Source organism: Fonsecaea nubica, assembly GCF_001646965.1.
Source record: "Fonsecaea nubica strain CBS 269.64 chromosome Unknown Scaff28, whole genome shotgun sequence".
In the NCBI taxonomy this organism is placed as follows: domain Eukaryota; kingdom Fungi; phylum Ascomycota; class Eurotiomycetes; order Chaetothyriales; family Herpotrichiellaceae; genus Fonsecaea; species Fonsecaea nubica.
Window position 1 is genome coordinate 173,845 of NW_019173701.1, and position 14,164 is coordinate 188,008.

Below are 14,164 nucleotides of genomic sequence, written 5' to 3' on the forward strand. Positions count from 1 at the left end.
TGTCTATAGATATGTGGCGAATGTCCTGAGACATGTCGACATGTCCACTCGTCCTGCTCAATATCCCAGAGCCTTCCACAGTTTCCTAGACAAATTGCCCCCAATGTCCGACCACATCCCCGCCCAGCCTCTTGTCTGCGTCACCAGATTCGTGATCCCAATGATCCGTCTCGTAAACAGGTCCGTCTGCTCAAAGTCGTCGGCGTAACAATCCCAGACTGCCTGGTCTTCTATGGCCCGCTCGAGACCAACAGCCCTCGCGTCCTCCTCGGAAGTCTTGCTGGCTATCATGAGTGCGCGGCCGATGATGCCTTGATCGGCCACGAGGCGCGTCGTGGCTTCGACCACCGACTCAATCTTGGCCATTGCGCCGCCCGCGAGAACCAAGGCGCCCAGAGGTCCCAGGATAGGCGTGTCGACAAAATCTACACCCGTGCGTTAGTGAAGTATATACCACAATGACTGTGATAGCGCACATGGATTGATCATGTTCACCCTGATCCCTCTCTTCAGCGGGATTGTCAGCCTCAACGTTCGAAACAACCCAACCACGCCGTGCTTGGCTGCGGCGTAGATAGACTGGCCCGGCAGAGCCGCCAGCCCGGCAATCGAGGACACCAGGATGAGATGTCGATCCCGCGTCCCCAAATGCTTGTCCGCGTGACATTGCTCACTTCCCGGGTTCTGCGACAGATATGATATCGCCAGGTGTGTAGTGTACATGACGCCGTTCAGGTTGGTGTCCAGCGTGCGCAGGCCCGGGTTGGGCGGGACATGCCCATCCACCATCTTCCCATAGTCGGGCGGGTCCTCGAATAGAAGCTGCTCCGCTGAATCGGCCACCCCGGCATTGGCCATGACGTGGTCGATCCCGCCGTGCGGACTCAGCCGGGCGGCCTGCTTGAAGAAGGCGACCTGACTCTGCCAACTGGTGACGTTGAGCGGGATGAAATGGTGGTTCTGATTCCCCGTGGACTGACGAACCTGGGCGACCAGCTCCGTGCCGGCCTTCTCGTTGAGGTCGCCAATGATCACGTTGGCGCCGTGAGAGGCCCATTCGCGGAAGCAAGCTGCCCCAAACCCTGAAGCACCTCCCGTGATGAGGATCGTTTTGCCTCTAATGTTCTCGTGGTTGATGGGTCGAGCCATGTCGACAGGCGCGGAGTGGACAATGCTGGAGCCATAGGGGATCACCCCAGGTTGCGGCTGCGGCTGCGGCTGCGACATTGCATTGGTATTGTCCTCCAGACAGATAACAGGCAGCAGAACCCGGATCTCTTCTTTCTTTCCCCCGTGTGACCTCGATGACTCGATTCAAATCGTACCCATGTACTGTATATGCAGCAATTGACTTGACCTTTTTTAGGACAGAGACAGTCAAGACTAGCCTATATGCTGACTAGAACACAGTTTTCGAGCTTCGAGATGGCTAATATAGAGTCGGCAGCGAGAAAGAAGCGTAAAATTACCAAGCTTTGGCTATGCTCGAGGCGATTCAGGCGAGACACCAAAAAGGGTCAAAGGATAAACTTCGGCCGATGGCTTCTATACGCAGCCAGCGCCCTGATAAGTAATGGGTGTAGTGACCAGCCACACCCTTCTCTCAGGTGTATACTACTTTGTATGGGAACATGTTTCTATATCTGGCGTGTCAGTCACAGAGTGCTCTCATATGCTTCTCTGAAGTCGCAGAAGAGACGAAAACGTCACGGATCTTGTATCCTTTCGTCTATCCAATACCGCTGGCATCTATACAGCTCGAAATACGTCTCAAACATTGAATCATGTAACTTTTATCACACCGTTATAGCAGGAGGGAAATCCCCATTCGCTTTGGGCCGCTCCTTGATATCCCTCGGAGACGCGTTTCCCAACTCTTGTAGTATATTCAACTCTGAAGCCGCGGATCCGCCAGCGTCCAGACCTCTGAATCCCTCCTCAACTGTCCACCTCTGGTCTTGCTCGGCCTTGTGTAACACTTCGCAGGAGTGGCCGACAACTAGCAAGCCCGGTGGCCTGGATCCTTCCTCTTCCACGGCCTGACAGACATGCTGGAGTGTCGATCGGATCACCCTCTGATCTGGACAGCTGGCTCTTTCAATCACGGCGCACGGTGTACTGGAGGGCCACAGCGTCCGTCGTGTCCCTTGCTGGCTCTGATCTTCCGCGATCTGCGTCAGGCTTTGGACCAAGCTCTCTAATCTGTGCAGCGCCATGAGAAACACGACTGTCTTGGTCTTTCTGTAGGATGGCGGCTCGGGTGCAGCTCCCTTTCTACCGGTCCCCGTACAGATGACGACTTGGTCGGCAACAGCCCGGTGGGTTACAGGGACGTCGGCGAACATGGGTGCCGAGAGAGCGCTGGTGATGCCAGGTATCACCCTGACATCGAAACCGCGCTCTCGGAAAAAGGTTACTTCTTCGGCCCCGCGACCGTACAGATAAGGATCACCTTGCTTCAGCCGGAGCACGTCTTTACCCTGTTCCATGGCCTCCAGTCCCATTTGCAGCATTTCCTCCTGTGCGGCGTCCGCATTACCTGGAAATTTTCGGGCGATGTGCACCGGCGTCCTGCGGGGGATCAGAGCTAGAATTTCGGCAGGAACAAGCTTGTCCGCCAAGATGACATGAGCTGTTTCAATGGCTGTCCGCGTGGCGATCGTCAGTAGAGAGGGATGGCCTGGGCCTGAACCAGCCAAGGTTATCGTGCCCTTGCGAGCAGCTAGCGACGGAAGGAGACTGGAGGTGTCGTCTGAACCAGGAGCAGGAGGCTGAGCGGTGGTCCTATACGCCTCTAGAATTGTTGCCACATCAGCGTCCGTGATTGCCGCAAGTCGACTCAAAGGCCAGTACTCGCATATCTGCGAGAGCCACCTCATCCGGCGAGTGCGCAACACAGCCGGGTCTCGATCGTCTTCTTTGACTAAGGAATTAAAGGTGTGTCTCTGAGCGGCGGCCTCTTCATCTTCGCCTTCAGGGTCGGGTGGTTCTGTAGGGCTCGAGGCATTGGACTTGTAATCCTCTGCCCATATCTGCCTCCGCACGGATCCAAGTCTCTCGACTGCAGCACCAAACTTGGGAGGCAAGGTGGATGCAATCTCCCGCCGAATGCGCGACGATAGCTTGCAGCCATTGCCCGATGTGGTTATTCCTATTTGGAGGGGTCCGTCCGAATAGGTCGACAAGAGGGTGAACGTGCAAAGGTGCGGCGCATCCACGACGTTGACTGGAATCCGCATGCGCTTGCAGAGGCTGGACACGCGGGAGCTTCTCGGGTCTTTGGTAGGGAGAGTGACAAACACGGCATCCACATATCCATCAATTTCTTCCCTCCCCAATTTCCTCAGGTCCTGCTCTTCAAACTCGCGCTGTATCCATGACACTCGACCCTGCTCAATGGCCGCCGCAAGCGTGAAGTGGGGTTGCTCGGTCTCGGGAAACACAGCGATCGGTCGGGCGCCAACATCGAGCGACTTTGTGCACCGTGCGGCAGCCAGAGGTCCAGAACCGAGAATCAGGTGGACGTGTCCAACGCAGCTGTGCGCCGTCAACAGCTCGGGTGTAAACATGGTGGAATGCGCGCAGAGGAGTAACTGTGTGGGAGAGGACGAAGAGTTTTTAAGAAGTGCAAGCAATATGATACCGAGACGCCATGGCCATGCAAAAAGAAAGATGGGTTAGGAAAACAGAAAATAGGAAATAGAACAAACCCCTCAGTTCACCATGTCTACTCGGTACCAATATGGCAATCTAGAATTCCTCGACATGGAAAAAATACCAAGAAGAGAAAAAAATGCGAATGACGTGATTTGTCGAGCGGGAGTCGGTGCTTATCGCTCGCTTATCGGACGCCACTTTGATTCCTTCACACAGACGCAGACACAGAGAGACCCGTGGGGCCGCGGAGCCTCGTCGTATCTCCTACATGCATCCCCTTGTCCCTCTCCTCGTTGTTTCCGCGGGGATATGTTCCCTATCACTTGATTCGGAGATCATTCCTTCTAGCCCAATGGTCTCAGGAGAACCACAAGGGAAAGGCAGCGGAGATGCACACCTTCTTCTCTATCTCCAACACCCTCGGCATCATGGGGACTGCCACTGTTGGCTGGAGCAGCGAGCCATAATGTCTCCAACGTCCTGCATAATCGTCGTGCCAAGCTTGGCTCTTGATCTTCAGAACAGGGCTACCCGTCTAGCAGTCCGAACTGGATACGGAGGTATCGCAGAGAGGCTACGACAAGAAGCAGCAGACTGCCTCACCGTGCCCTGAAACCGGGCAACTTTAGTCTCTGTCGGCCGTCTCTGGGCAGGCAATTTGCTGGGGATTGCTGTGAATGTGAATTGTCATCGTCGAGGACTCGCGTTGTGGGCTTCGTAACCTGCGAACAGATCTTGCTGGCTGGCTGTTCAATCCTCGGGCTCATCGTCATCGAAACTAAGCATCTTGCTCATGTATGGGCCATCCAGTGTATACCCCAGACGTTCGTAGTAGCTCCTGACACCAACGCCGCTGATGACGCTGAGTTTCTCGCTTCCGTGTTCGTCCCGGGCAATTTTCTCGGCTTCTTTCATCAGCAGAGTTCCATAACCTTGGTGCTGGAATCGGCTCTTTTCGCGGCCGTGGATCGGGACAGCCAAACCGTAAACATGAAGCTCACGGACAATGCTGGTTGGCTGGCCTGTCAGCTCGGGTCGAAAGGTGTGTGTATCTGAGCATTTTCGCAACCTCAGTAGACCGATAAGGATATCCTGCTTGGGATCCTCATATGCAAGAAACGTCTCCCAACCGCCATTTGCCATGTAGTCCCTCCGCACAAGCTCCACCTGCGAAGGGCGAATTTTGTTCTTCACCTCATTGATGCCGACCTCCCGCGTTCGAACATCTCGGCAGGTGGTGCCGAAATCCTTCATTCGAGATAACGCGAGCTCACGCAGATTGCCATTCTCGACGCCGGATGTTACCAGAGGCATGGGAATGTCCCGCTGTACACGATATATTCTCGTCCAGGGAGGCACCAGCGCCAGGATCCTAGCCACCAGATCCACAAGGGCGTTTGGAGTATAGTTCTTGAACCGCCCGGTCCGCCACAGCTCGTAAAGTCCCGTGCCGCGAATCACGAGCGTCGGATAGATCTTCAGACCATCTGTGCGGAAGTCGGGGTTCTCAAAGTATTCCTGAAATTGGAAGATGTCGCGTTCCATGCCAACATTGGGTAAGTCTGGCATCATATGCGACACCACCTTGAAGCCAGCATCTTTGCAGAATTTGAACGCCTCCACCACCGCAGCAACTGTATGACCCCGGTTTGTGTCTCGGGCCACGTCCTCATATAAAGACTGGACACCCAGCTCCAGCCGGGTACACCCATACCGCAGCATATCAGAAAGATGGTCGATCTGTCCAAAGTCGGGTCTTGTTTCGATAGTGATACCAACGCACTTGATACTTGACATCTCTCCCGCGGTGACGGCCTCGTCCACATTTTCTGTCTGGTAACCCGACAACGCGTTGTGCAACTGCGCGACAAAGTTATCCCGGTAGTCCTGGGGTAAGGACATGAATGTCCCGCCCATGATGATGAACTCGACTTTATCCACGCTATGACCAAGAGATTTGATTTGATCGACTCTGCCGCGTGCCTGTTCAAACGGATCATAACGAGCACGGATAGCTCGCATTGAGGTGGGCTCGTATCCTGTGTACGACTGGGTCGAGTATTCAAAGTCGGAGTCAGGTCCACCTGGACAATAGACACAGGCATGGCCCGTCCAGGCGATGTGTGGACATCGATGCGGCTTGGACATGACAGCAACCACGGCAATTCCTGAGGCTGTCCTCACCGGTTTCGCGATCAGCTTCGGCATCAGGTGTTTTTTGAACTCGGGCGGAACAGCGGCCAGGATCGCGGTCAGAGGAGGCAGATTGCTCAGTCTGTGCTTTTTGGCGACGTCCCCTCTCAGTTTATTGAGGTTGACATCTTTCTTGGGTTTCGTCTCGTCAAGGCTAGCCTCGTATTCTTGGACAAGTGCGCGCGCAATGTCATTACATGCCTGCATGAACCGGACGTTCTCTGGAGGGAGTTTTTCATTTTTGCCGATTTTGACTTTGGTCCTGAGCACCGTCTCCGTCGCCATTTTGGGCAGGCAGAATACAGAACCTTCCAACCAGGATATAAAAGTCAAGTAAGTGTAGGGAGAACCAGAGAAATAGTTGGAGATTGTCATCGAGGCTCAAAATTGATTCGATGTCACGTGAAAATAAATTCAGCCTTGGCATACGGATAAACTATGTTCCGCTACCTGCCCTCACCATTCACAACCGTCTTCATTCACGACACCAAGGTAAATTAAATTCTTTCATGATAGTCAGTCTTCTTTGGAGCTACCCTACACACGGCAAAAGCAAATCCTCAGAGCTCTCTCTCACGCTTCCTCCTCCAAATCTTGACTGGCATCTCACCCAAGATCCAATTAAGTGTCTCCAGCCTCTCGATCTCCCAGTCCGGGCTTTTCAGGGCAAAGTCGTATCTTCTCAGCAATGTCCCCATCGCCACCGTCTGCTCCAGGTAACTAATGTTGCGCCCAATGCAGCCTCTTGCACCTGCGCTGAAGGCCAGGAAATATGGCTGGAGCGCCTTGCCCGGTTCGCCCAACCAGCGCTCGGGGATGTATTTGTCTGGGCTGGGGAAGATGTTGGGATCACGGTGGGCAGTCAATGCGGACATCATCACCGATACGCCGCCTGCAATGAAATCGTCAACAATCCTCATGCCTTCTGGAGGTGTCAGTCGCAGCAATCCGTGCACCGTGGGAGGGAAGAGGCGTAGGGATTCGTCCAGGCAAGCACGAAGGTAGGGCAGATGTTTGAGACGGTCGTAGGCGATGACCCCATCTTCGTAATACCCGCTCGTGGACGCGCAGTCTTCAATCTCATCGGCGTCCAGAGCGGCATCAATCTCCTCTCTGACTTTTCGCAGACACTCTGGGTTCTTGAGCAGTTGGAACATGACGTTCGTGATGGCGATGGCTGTGGTTACTGAGCCGGCGTTCAACATGATGCTGACCTCGGCTACTATCTCCCCCCATTCGAGGTTGTTCGGACGAGAGCTCTTGTCCTCCATGAGTGCTTGGAAGAAATCGTCCAGCTTCTCACCACGTTGATAGCGCTCCAGACGGCGAGATGCGAGTTCCAACGGGATTCCTTCCCATTGTCGATGTAGCGCACCCATTCGACCATAAAACGGGATAATGTCGGCGATCTTGTTGAGAATCGGGTACCACGCATACGGCCAGATCAGGAGCGATTGCTTGTGTGCCATTTTATACAGGCAGTCCCTCATGTCGGCCTCGTACCGCGTCCCGTTCGTCCGACGCGCGACTGTCCGCGAATTTCCTTTGTCGAGAAAGCCCAGCGAGTCCGAAAGACCAATGTCGGAAATGGCATCCAGGCTGAAGAAGTTCATCCAGGCGCGGAAATCGAGGTTGACGTCTTCCGGCACTGGCAGTTTCTCACTGGTCTGTAGGGGCGCGGTACAGCATTGGTCGAAATGCTTGACGATGCGATTCATCTTGTCTGCGACTTTATGCTCCCATTGCTCGAGGTTCTTGATCGCATAAGCCGACGACAGGATTTTGCGCTTGCGGCCGTGGTCGTCGCGCTCTATGACATCCGCAAGGTGAAAATGACTGCCGGAGAAGAGCACATAGGAGGGATCCTTGATGCAGGGAGTGTTGTGGCCGTAGATATCCTTGATGGCCCTGACGTCTCCGTACGACAGGGTGTTGGGGGCGACACGGATCACAGGATATCTTTTGTGCATTTCCGTCAAATACGCTGACCTCGCGCCAGTATGGGCCAGGACCATCATTGGAACGGAGCTGATTCCTGAGAACAACGACAAGTTGGGGAATTTGCGCAGCCCTGTGCCATCGTCAGCCTCCCCGAGGTCTTCATGGAGACACACAGTTGCATCTTCGCGTCTGGCAAGCAACACACACACCTTTTGGATCGCGGATATACTCTACCAGAGGCCACGCGATGAAGTAAATGAACAGGGATGCCGCTAGAGCAGCAGCGTAGGGAAGAGACGTCGACCACATTCTGGCGGCTCACAAACTCGCAGTGCAAAAGGTACTTTGCATCAATCAGTAGAACAGAACTCGTGCTTTCAACGAGCTTGGCTCTTCTTTTTACGAGAAATCTAAAAAAGCATTGAGGGCAGTTATGTAAATATGTATGTGAGTTCGTCTGGTTCGATACCATATGAGAGTTATGCCCGTTTTCTCACCCCCTCCAAGAGCCAAGGCGACCTCCCTCCGCAGCGAGCGAGTGGGCAGAATGGCAGAAGCCTTTGGTTTCGAGCTGTCATCAAGGGAGGGGTCAACCCAGGTCCATGGTAGGCTGGAATAACATGTATGGGTGGGTGGGTGCAATAGGATCATCGGGAATCGATGAGGAGCCAAAAAAATGCCTGGGCACCTGGACAGCTGGACAGAGGGGCACAGCATCCGCAATCCCTTTGCAACAGTAGTGGCACTTCCGTTTCTCGGGAATGCGTTTCGCAAAAGAAGAAAGGTCGTCTCGAGCAAGTTGAGTGAGTGAGTGAGAGAGAGAGAAGTGGAGACCGCACGATGGCTTCCTCATTCTGAACGAGGGAACAACCCAAAGAGGAAATACATGAGCGAATCGAAAGTCTGTATTACTCGGTAATTACACGCGGAGAAATCTTTCCTCAAGCAGGCGCCCCTTCGGAATACGGCACTCGCTGATCTCAAACCAACCAAGCAAATGACATGACTAAGTACCCAGCCACCAGGCTTGTATATCTGAACAATCTCATACCCATGAAATGCTCTGCCGATCAATGTCTGATTGATTGGTTGATTGATTGAATGAGTGCCGACGATGGGACTCGCTAGACAGTTTCCTCCTCTTAGGATGTGAACAATAACGGCATTGACCGAATTCCCTATATGAGGAAAGGGACGAAGTAGGATTGATATTTGTGGATGGTAAAGCATCTTCATAGCAGCAGAGGAAGAACAACTCCCCTTGGGAATATGCTTGCCTGTTCACGGCATCCCGGTCCAGTGTCTCTCCAAGTGGTCAATGATATGATCGATCCCCCAGCCCAACTTGACCCTGACGCCACGAAGAAAGTCGACGGCCGCTTCTCGCTCCTCGGCCGAGTTGAGACAATGTCCACACGCGTAGAGGATGTGTGACGCCTCGAAATTGGCCGCCACGACGTGAGGATTACTGATGGCCAGGCCGATGCAGCGTTTGAGGTCGGCCCTGACCTTCTGCTCGGTTTCTCGCCACAGGCGCATGCTCTCCAGCCCTCTGCGCCGGACCGTGTTGACAGGGTCGCTCAGAGCAAGCAGGATGAGGGTCAGGTGGTAGTACATGAGCCCTATGACATGAGGGGCCTGGAGCATCGAGATGGTCGGGAAAGGGTTGCGGAGTTCAGTCGCGGTAGACTCATGCCGCGCGCCCGCCTCAGTCAAAGTCTCAAAGACCGGCAGAAATGTGTCGGGCTTGTCGTGATACCACTGCGTCGCGGCCTGTTGCAAGGTATGCCAGTCCTCGACATCGGCAGCCCCGTTCCCGTTGCCTTTGGCAGAGTACGCCAGAGTCTCCGCAAAAATGAAGACAATTTTATTGGCCCAGGCGTGGTCTGTGAGGCCGAGAAAGACCGACGACCGTTTGTAGCAGCCGAGATTGACATTCAAAGGAGTGTTGCTCGTCAGTGAAACGTAGATACTCTGTCTCAGCACCAGCCACGCTGCTGACTCTCCCAAGCCGCCGTTGGCAGCGACTTCGCCGACCGAATTGATGACTCGGGAGGAGCCCAGCAGATGGCACATTCGATCCTCGTCTGTAACAGCTCGTCAACGCCCCGCAGTGGACGTGCATGAACGCGAATCCCTACCTGACATCTCTTCTCCCTTGCGCAGGATGACGATAGCTGCCAAGAAGTTCTCGTCGGGAGAATAATCCGGGTCGTCCAGAAATCGAATCAAAATCCGTATGCATTTCGCCTGGTATTCTTCATAGAATTGATCTGGCACACCTTGAACACGACTGCGATGGATGGAAGCGGCAGCAATGATAGCATAAAGCAGCAAAGGGCAGTGAACTGCTCTCTGGGGGACAGTGGTAGTGAAATGGGAAACATGGTCAGTGACATCTAGTTGAGGTCCGATATTGTCGATGAAATGCCGAAGGAGCTCAGCTTCTGCCAAGTTGTTCAACGGCCAAAGAGGTTTCGACTCGTAGAGAACAGCGCTTGTAGAGGGCGAGAGTATCTGGATCTGGCTGGACGGGGTGCGGTACTGCTGTATGGGGGAAACCAGGTATGGAGGAGAGGATGCGAAATGGGATACCCCTGAAATGCTGCCTCTCCCGAACGACAACGATCTCTTTGCCGTATAGGGTCCAACAGCTCCAACAACACTGGGTTCTCCAGCCGCATCAGCGCTATCAAGGGACGCATTCGCATTCACGGGATGTGCGAAAGCTCCCTCATCTTCGTCAACGACCACCGAAGACTGAGCGTCACTTGAATCTTCGTCATTGTCATGACCGTTTACGAATTGGACTTTGGACCTTAGAATTAGCCGCTCCACCAGATGACAACTAGCACAGGAGCTCACCGGGCGTGTGGAAGTCTACCCAGATATGATCACCGCCGTAGACAAAGGATATCTCCCGCCCACCCTGCCCGGAAGAGCGGGATTGTTCGACCACAGAATGGACAGCTTTCAGTCGGATTCGTTTTCGAGGAGGTGGCAAGCATGGCTCGTCTGCGGTCTCACAGCTCTCACATCTGCGCATGCCTCGCTCGGTGATGCCTGCATTTCGGTTCAGGATCCAGCCATTGCACAGGAGAGTACCACTCACATTTACTGTGCTTTTCGCGGCATCGCTGGCTAGCATTATCGTTAGCTGCAGTCTCAGGAGTCGGGGAGGATTTCTACCATCCTTGTGAGCGCATAGCTCCTCATGTCTCCTTGGTCAGCGTTGTCGTCCTCCAAGGGCCAGACATCGAGTATCAGAAGGAGGCCACTTCGGCGAAGATTTACTTCAAATAAACGACGGCTGGCTATGCCTAACCCCATATTTTGGCCACCAGACCCTTTCCCGCGGTCCTATATCGGCTAGTGTGTGTGCGGAGGAAGCAATGAGTTGCGTTTTTGTGCCGAAGGTTTGTGCGGCGAATCCCCGATGCGGAGTCTTCTTGGTAACTTCTTGAGGTCGAGAGTATCAGTGCCGGCGAAGTCTTAACTCCCATAACAATCACCACCGCTCAGCCGAGCAATTTGAGTGGACACCTTCATCCGAGGTCCAGGGGGTCTCGAAACCGTCTTTGGCATTACGGCTCGCTGGTTATAGGGCCATCTGCCCACCCAATATTAGCGGCACTTCAGCCAGGCACAACAGGCAGGCCCTTGCATCAGGAGAGTTCTGCGAGTCGTATGAGGAATGTTTGGTCCGAAACAAGCTTCATGTAACCAGCCGCTGGTCTGGCGGGCTATCTCCCTACCAATAATATTGAGCCATTCTTGAGCCTGAATGTCGATTGTCGAAACCGATGCCTGGAAATCCTGGTTCGAGCTGTGGATACTTATTCCCACGACAAGCGCCGTTTAGAGTCCCCGTGGGGAACGCCACGCGAGTCGGCGGAGATATTCAACAATGATATAAAGGGCTGATAGTCGCATAGTCCTTTGGTTCCTTCCGCCTCTATCGACTCTGGTGGCACTCCTGGGCCACTATTTGTGGGATTCTGCTCGGTTGTGTTGACTTGGGGTCATTGTTCCCGCGCGCGACTCTTTCCAATCTGACAAAATGTCTGCTAACGAGAAGGAGATCGTTGAGAAGAGCGCCCAAACTATTCTTCACGAGGAGAATGTGCTCGACAAGGATATTGCGGCCCTCAACACCATCGAAGAAACACAAACCTCCAGGGTGGTCTGGTTGATCGCCATCTGTGTCTCGGTTGGTGGCTTCTTGTTCGGTATGATGAATGACCACCGGTCCCCAGGCATGAAACACTTGCTCACTTGCTCACTGGTTTTCTCAGGATATGATACGGGATATATCTCCAGTGTCCTCGTGACAATTGGCGACGACTTGGGCCACAACTTATCGTCCAGCGAGCAAGAGCTCATCACATCCATCACTAGTGGAGGAGCACTGATCGGGGCAATATTCGCTGGGTTGACGGCCGACCGCTATGGCCGCAAGATATCCATATATTGTGGTTGTGTCGTGTTTGTCATCGGCGCCATACTCCAAGCTGCAGCTTTTAGTATCGCTCAAATGACTGTAGGCAGAGCTGTCGTCGGACTGGGCGTCGGTGAGTGTCCCTGAAACCCATATCGACTATGACAGAGCCCTGTTCTACACCTCTGCCCTTGTCGTTCATATCAACGCTAACAACAGAGCAGGAAGCGCGGCAATGGTTGTGCCTCTGTAAGCCTTTCTTTCTTTGGCAAACCTGCTTTGCGTTTAGCGAAGCCAAATCCTGCCCATATATATCACGCTGAGGAGAGGCTGACATCGTCACAGCTACATTTCCGAGATTGCTCCTGCAAAGTACCGTGGCCGCATGATCACAATGCAAACCTGTAATATCACAGGTGGACAGTTCATTGCATACTGTATCGGAGCTGGGTTCGCCGAGGTCAAGTCTTCCGGCTGGCGATATGTTGTTGCGATCGGAGCAATTCCTGCCATCGCCCTAGCCCTCTTCCTACCCTGGTGTCCGGAAAGCACTCGGCAGTTGGTAGCACACGGGAAGCTGGAGGAGGCTGATGCCGTGCTGGCCAGACTATATCCTCGTTCTTCCCCAGAGCAACGTCAGGACAAGATCCGAGCGATCCAGCAAGACCTAGAGCAAGCTACTGAGCTGATGGCCCACAAGTCGCTGTGGTGGTCGTACAAACAGCTGCACGTCGTTCCCGCCAATTTCCGTGCCATGCTCACTGCGTGCTGCGTCATGGGAGTAAGCCAGCTGTGCGGTTTCAATACACTGATGTGAGTCTTTAGATCCCCTCTTTCATACTGCATGGCAGACATCTCACATAACCCACCTGCAGGTACTATTCCGGCACTCTGTTTGCTCTTGTCGGCTTCAACAAGCCTGTCGCCGTATCAATTGTGGTTGGGGCTTGCAATTTCCTGGGATGCTGTATCAACCTAGTCATTGTCGATCGCTTTGGCCGTCGGAGGATCCTCATCTTTACCGTGCTGGGCATGTCTCTCAGTCTGGTTCTCGCAGCTGTGGCCTTTCACTACATCCCAATCGACTCCAGTGACCTCACACTCGAGATCAACAGCGTAAATTGGGCTGGTATTTTGGTGCTCGTCACAATCATCTTCTATGTGGGCTTCTTCGGCACCGGCGTTGCCCCTGTATCCTGGATGGGAGCAGAGCGTCTCCCGCTTGAGGTACGTGCCATGGGTACCATGGTCATGACAGTTACCTGCTGGGGAACCAACATCATCATCGCCTCGACATTTCTATCCATGATGAAAGGATTGACCCCAAGCGGGGCTTTTGGCTTTTATGCCGCCATCTGCTTTCTGGGATTCTTGTTCTCCGTTTTCTGCTTTGCGGAAACCAAAGGCATGTCTCTAGAGGAGATTCGCGAGGTATTCAACCACGGGTTCGGAGTGGGATATGCACGGAGGTGGCAGAAACAACACGCCCTGGAGATCAAGAGAGCTGCCTCAACTGTCTAGTTGGAGAGGAGGTACGAGATATCAGGCGGGAGTCGACCAGATGGGAGTAGCTGGGAGCCCAGAGCACGCCTTGCAGGATTGTAATGCGTCAATGGCCAGCTTTGTGCAACAAAACATCCTGAGGGAAATATTGCCTTGAAAGGCAGTGATAAAGTCTCGAGCATTGCGAGATTCTAGGCATGGGACGAGGTAGATCCTGGTAGGACAATATCGGAGAGATTCATCGGGTTCTTAGTGGTCCAAATATTTCCCAAAGTGCGCATGTGAAGGGATTACAGCTGGTAATTTGGCTTTCGGTGTAGTCTGCATCTATTTTCTTGTTTGTGTGAAATGTCCAGAAGCACTTGTGATGCTGCCAACGCAAGAACAAGGTGTCATTGGAATATTTCTACTTGTATCGTTCTGCAAGGTGGT

The 14,164-nt window shown here is 53.6% G+C and overlaps 6 protein-coding genes across 6 annotated transcripts; 1 reads left to right on the forward strand and 5 right to left on the reverse strand.

The window, feature by feature from the left end:
* Nucleotides 1-57: 57 nt before the first annotated feature.
* AYO20_05053 (hypothetical protein) lies at nt 58-1,227 on the reverse strand (the record flags this gene model as incomplete). The annotated part of the gene is made up of 2 exons (XM_022643347.1): nt 58-425; nt 477-1,227. 2 exons carry the CDS (start codon nt 1,225-1,227, stop codon nt 58-60), a joined length of 1,119 nt encoding a protein of 372 aa, XP_022500684.1.
* A 569-nt stretch (nt 1,228-1,796) lies between these two features.
* AYO20_05054 (hypothetical protein) lies at nt 1,797-3,569 on the reverse strand (the record flags this gene model as incomplete). The annotated part of the gene is made up of 1 exon (XM_022643348.1): nt 1,797-3,569. The coding sequence occupies one exon, from the start codon at nt 3,567-3,569 to the stop codon at nt 1,797-1,799; it is 1,773 nt and encodes a 590-aa protein (XP_022500685.1).
* Nucleotides 3,570-4,407: 838 nt separating this feature from the next.
* Nucleotides 4,408-6,135, reverse strand: AYO20_05055 (elongator complex protein 3; the record flags this gene model as incomplete). The annotated part of the gene is made up of 1 exon (XM_022643349.1): nt 4,408-6,135. One exon carries the CDS (start codon nt 6,133-6,135, stop codon nt 4,408-4,410), a length of 1,728 nt encoding a protein of 575 aa, XP_022500686.1.
* Nucleotides 6,136-6,410: 275 nt separating this feature from the next.
* On the reverse strand, nt 6,411-8,100 carry AYO20_05056 (hypothetical protein; the record flags this gene model as incomplete). The annotated part of the gene is made up of 2 exons (XM_022643350.1): nt 6,411-7,921; nt 8,001-8,100. 2 exons carry the CDS (start codon nt 8,098-8,100, stop codon nt 6,411-6,413), a joined length of 1,611 nt encoding a protein of 536 aa, XP_022500687.1.
* A 972-nt stretch (nt 8,101-9,072) lies between these two features.
* Nucleotides 9,073-10,939, reverse strand: AYO20_05057 (hypothetical protein; the record flags this gene model as incomplete). Its single annotated transcript, XM_022643351.1, has 3 exons — nt 9,073-9,878; nt 9,933-10,601; nt 10,657-10,939. 3 exons carry the CDS (start codon nt 10,937-10,939, stop codon nt 9,073-9,075), a joined length of 1,758 nt encoding a protein of 585 aa, XP_022500688.1.
* Nucleotides 10,940-11,851: 912 nt separating this feature from the next.
* AYO20_05058 (hypothetical protein) lies at nt 11,852-13,750 on the forward strand (the record flags this gene model as incomplete). The annotated part of the gene is made up of 5 exons (XM_022643352.1): nt 11,852-12,020; nt 12,087-12,362; nt 12,454-12,478; nt 12,575-13,042; nt 13,105-13,750. 5 exons carry the CDS (start codon nt 11,852-11,854, stop codon nt 13,748-13,750), a joined length of 1,584 nt encoding a protein of 527 aa, XP_022500689.1.
* Nucleotides 13,751-14,164: the final 414 nt, after the last annotated feature.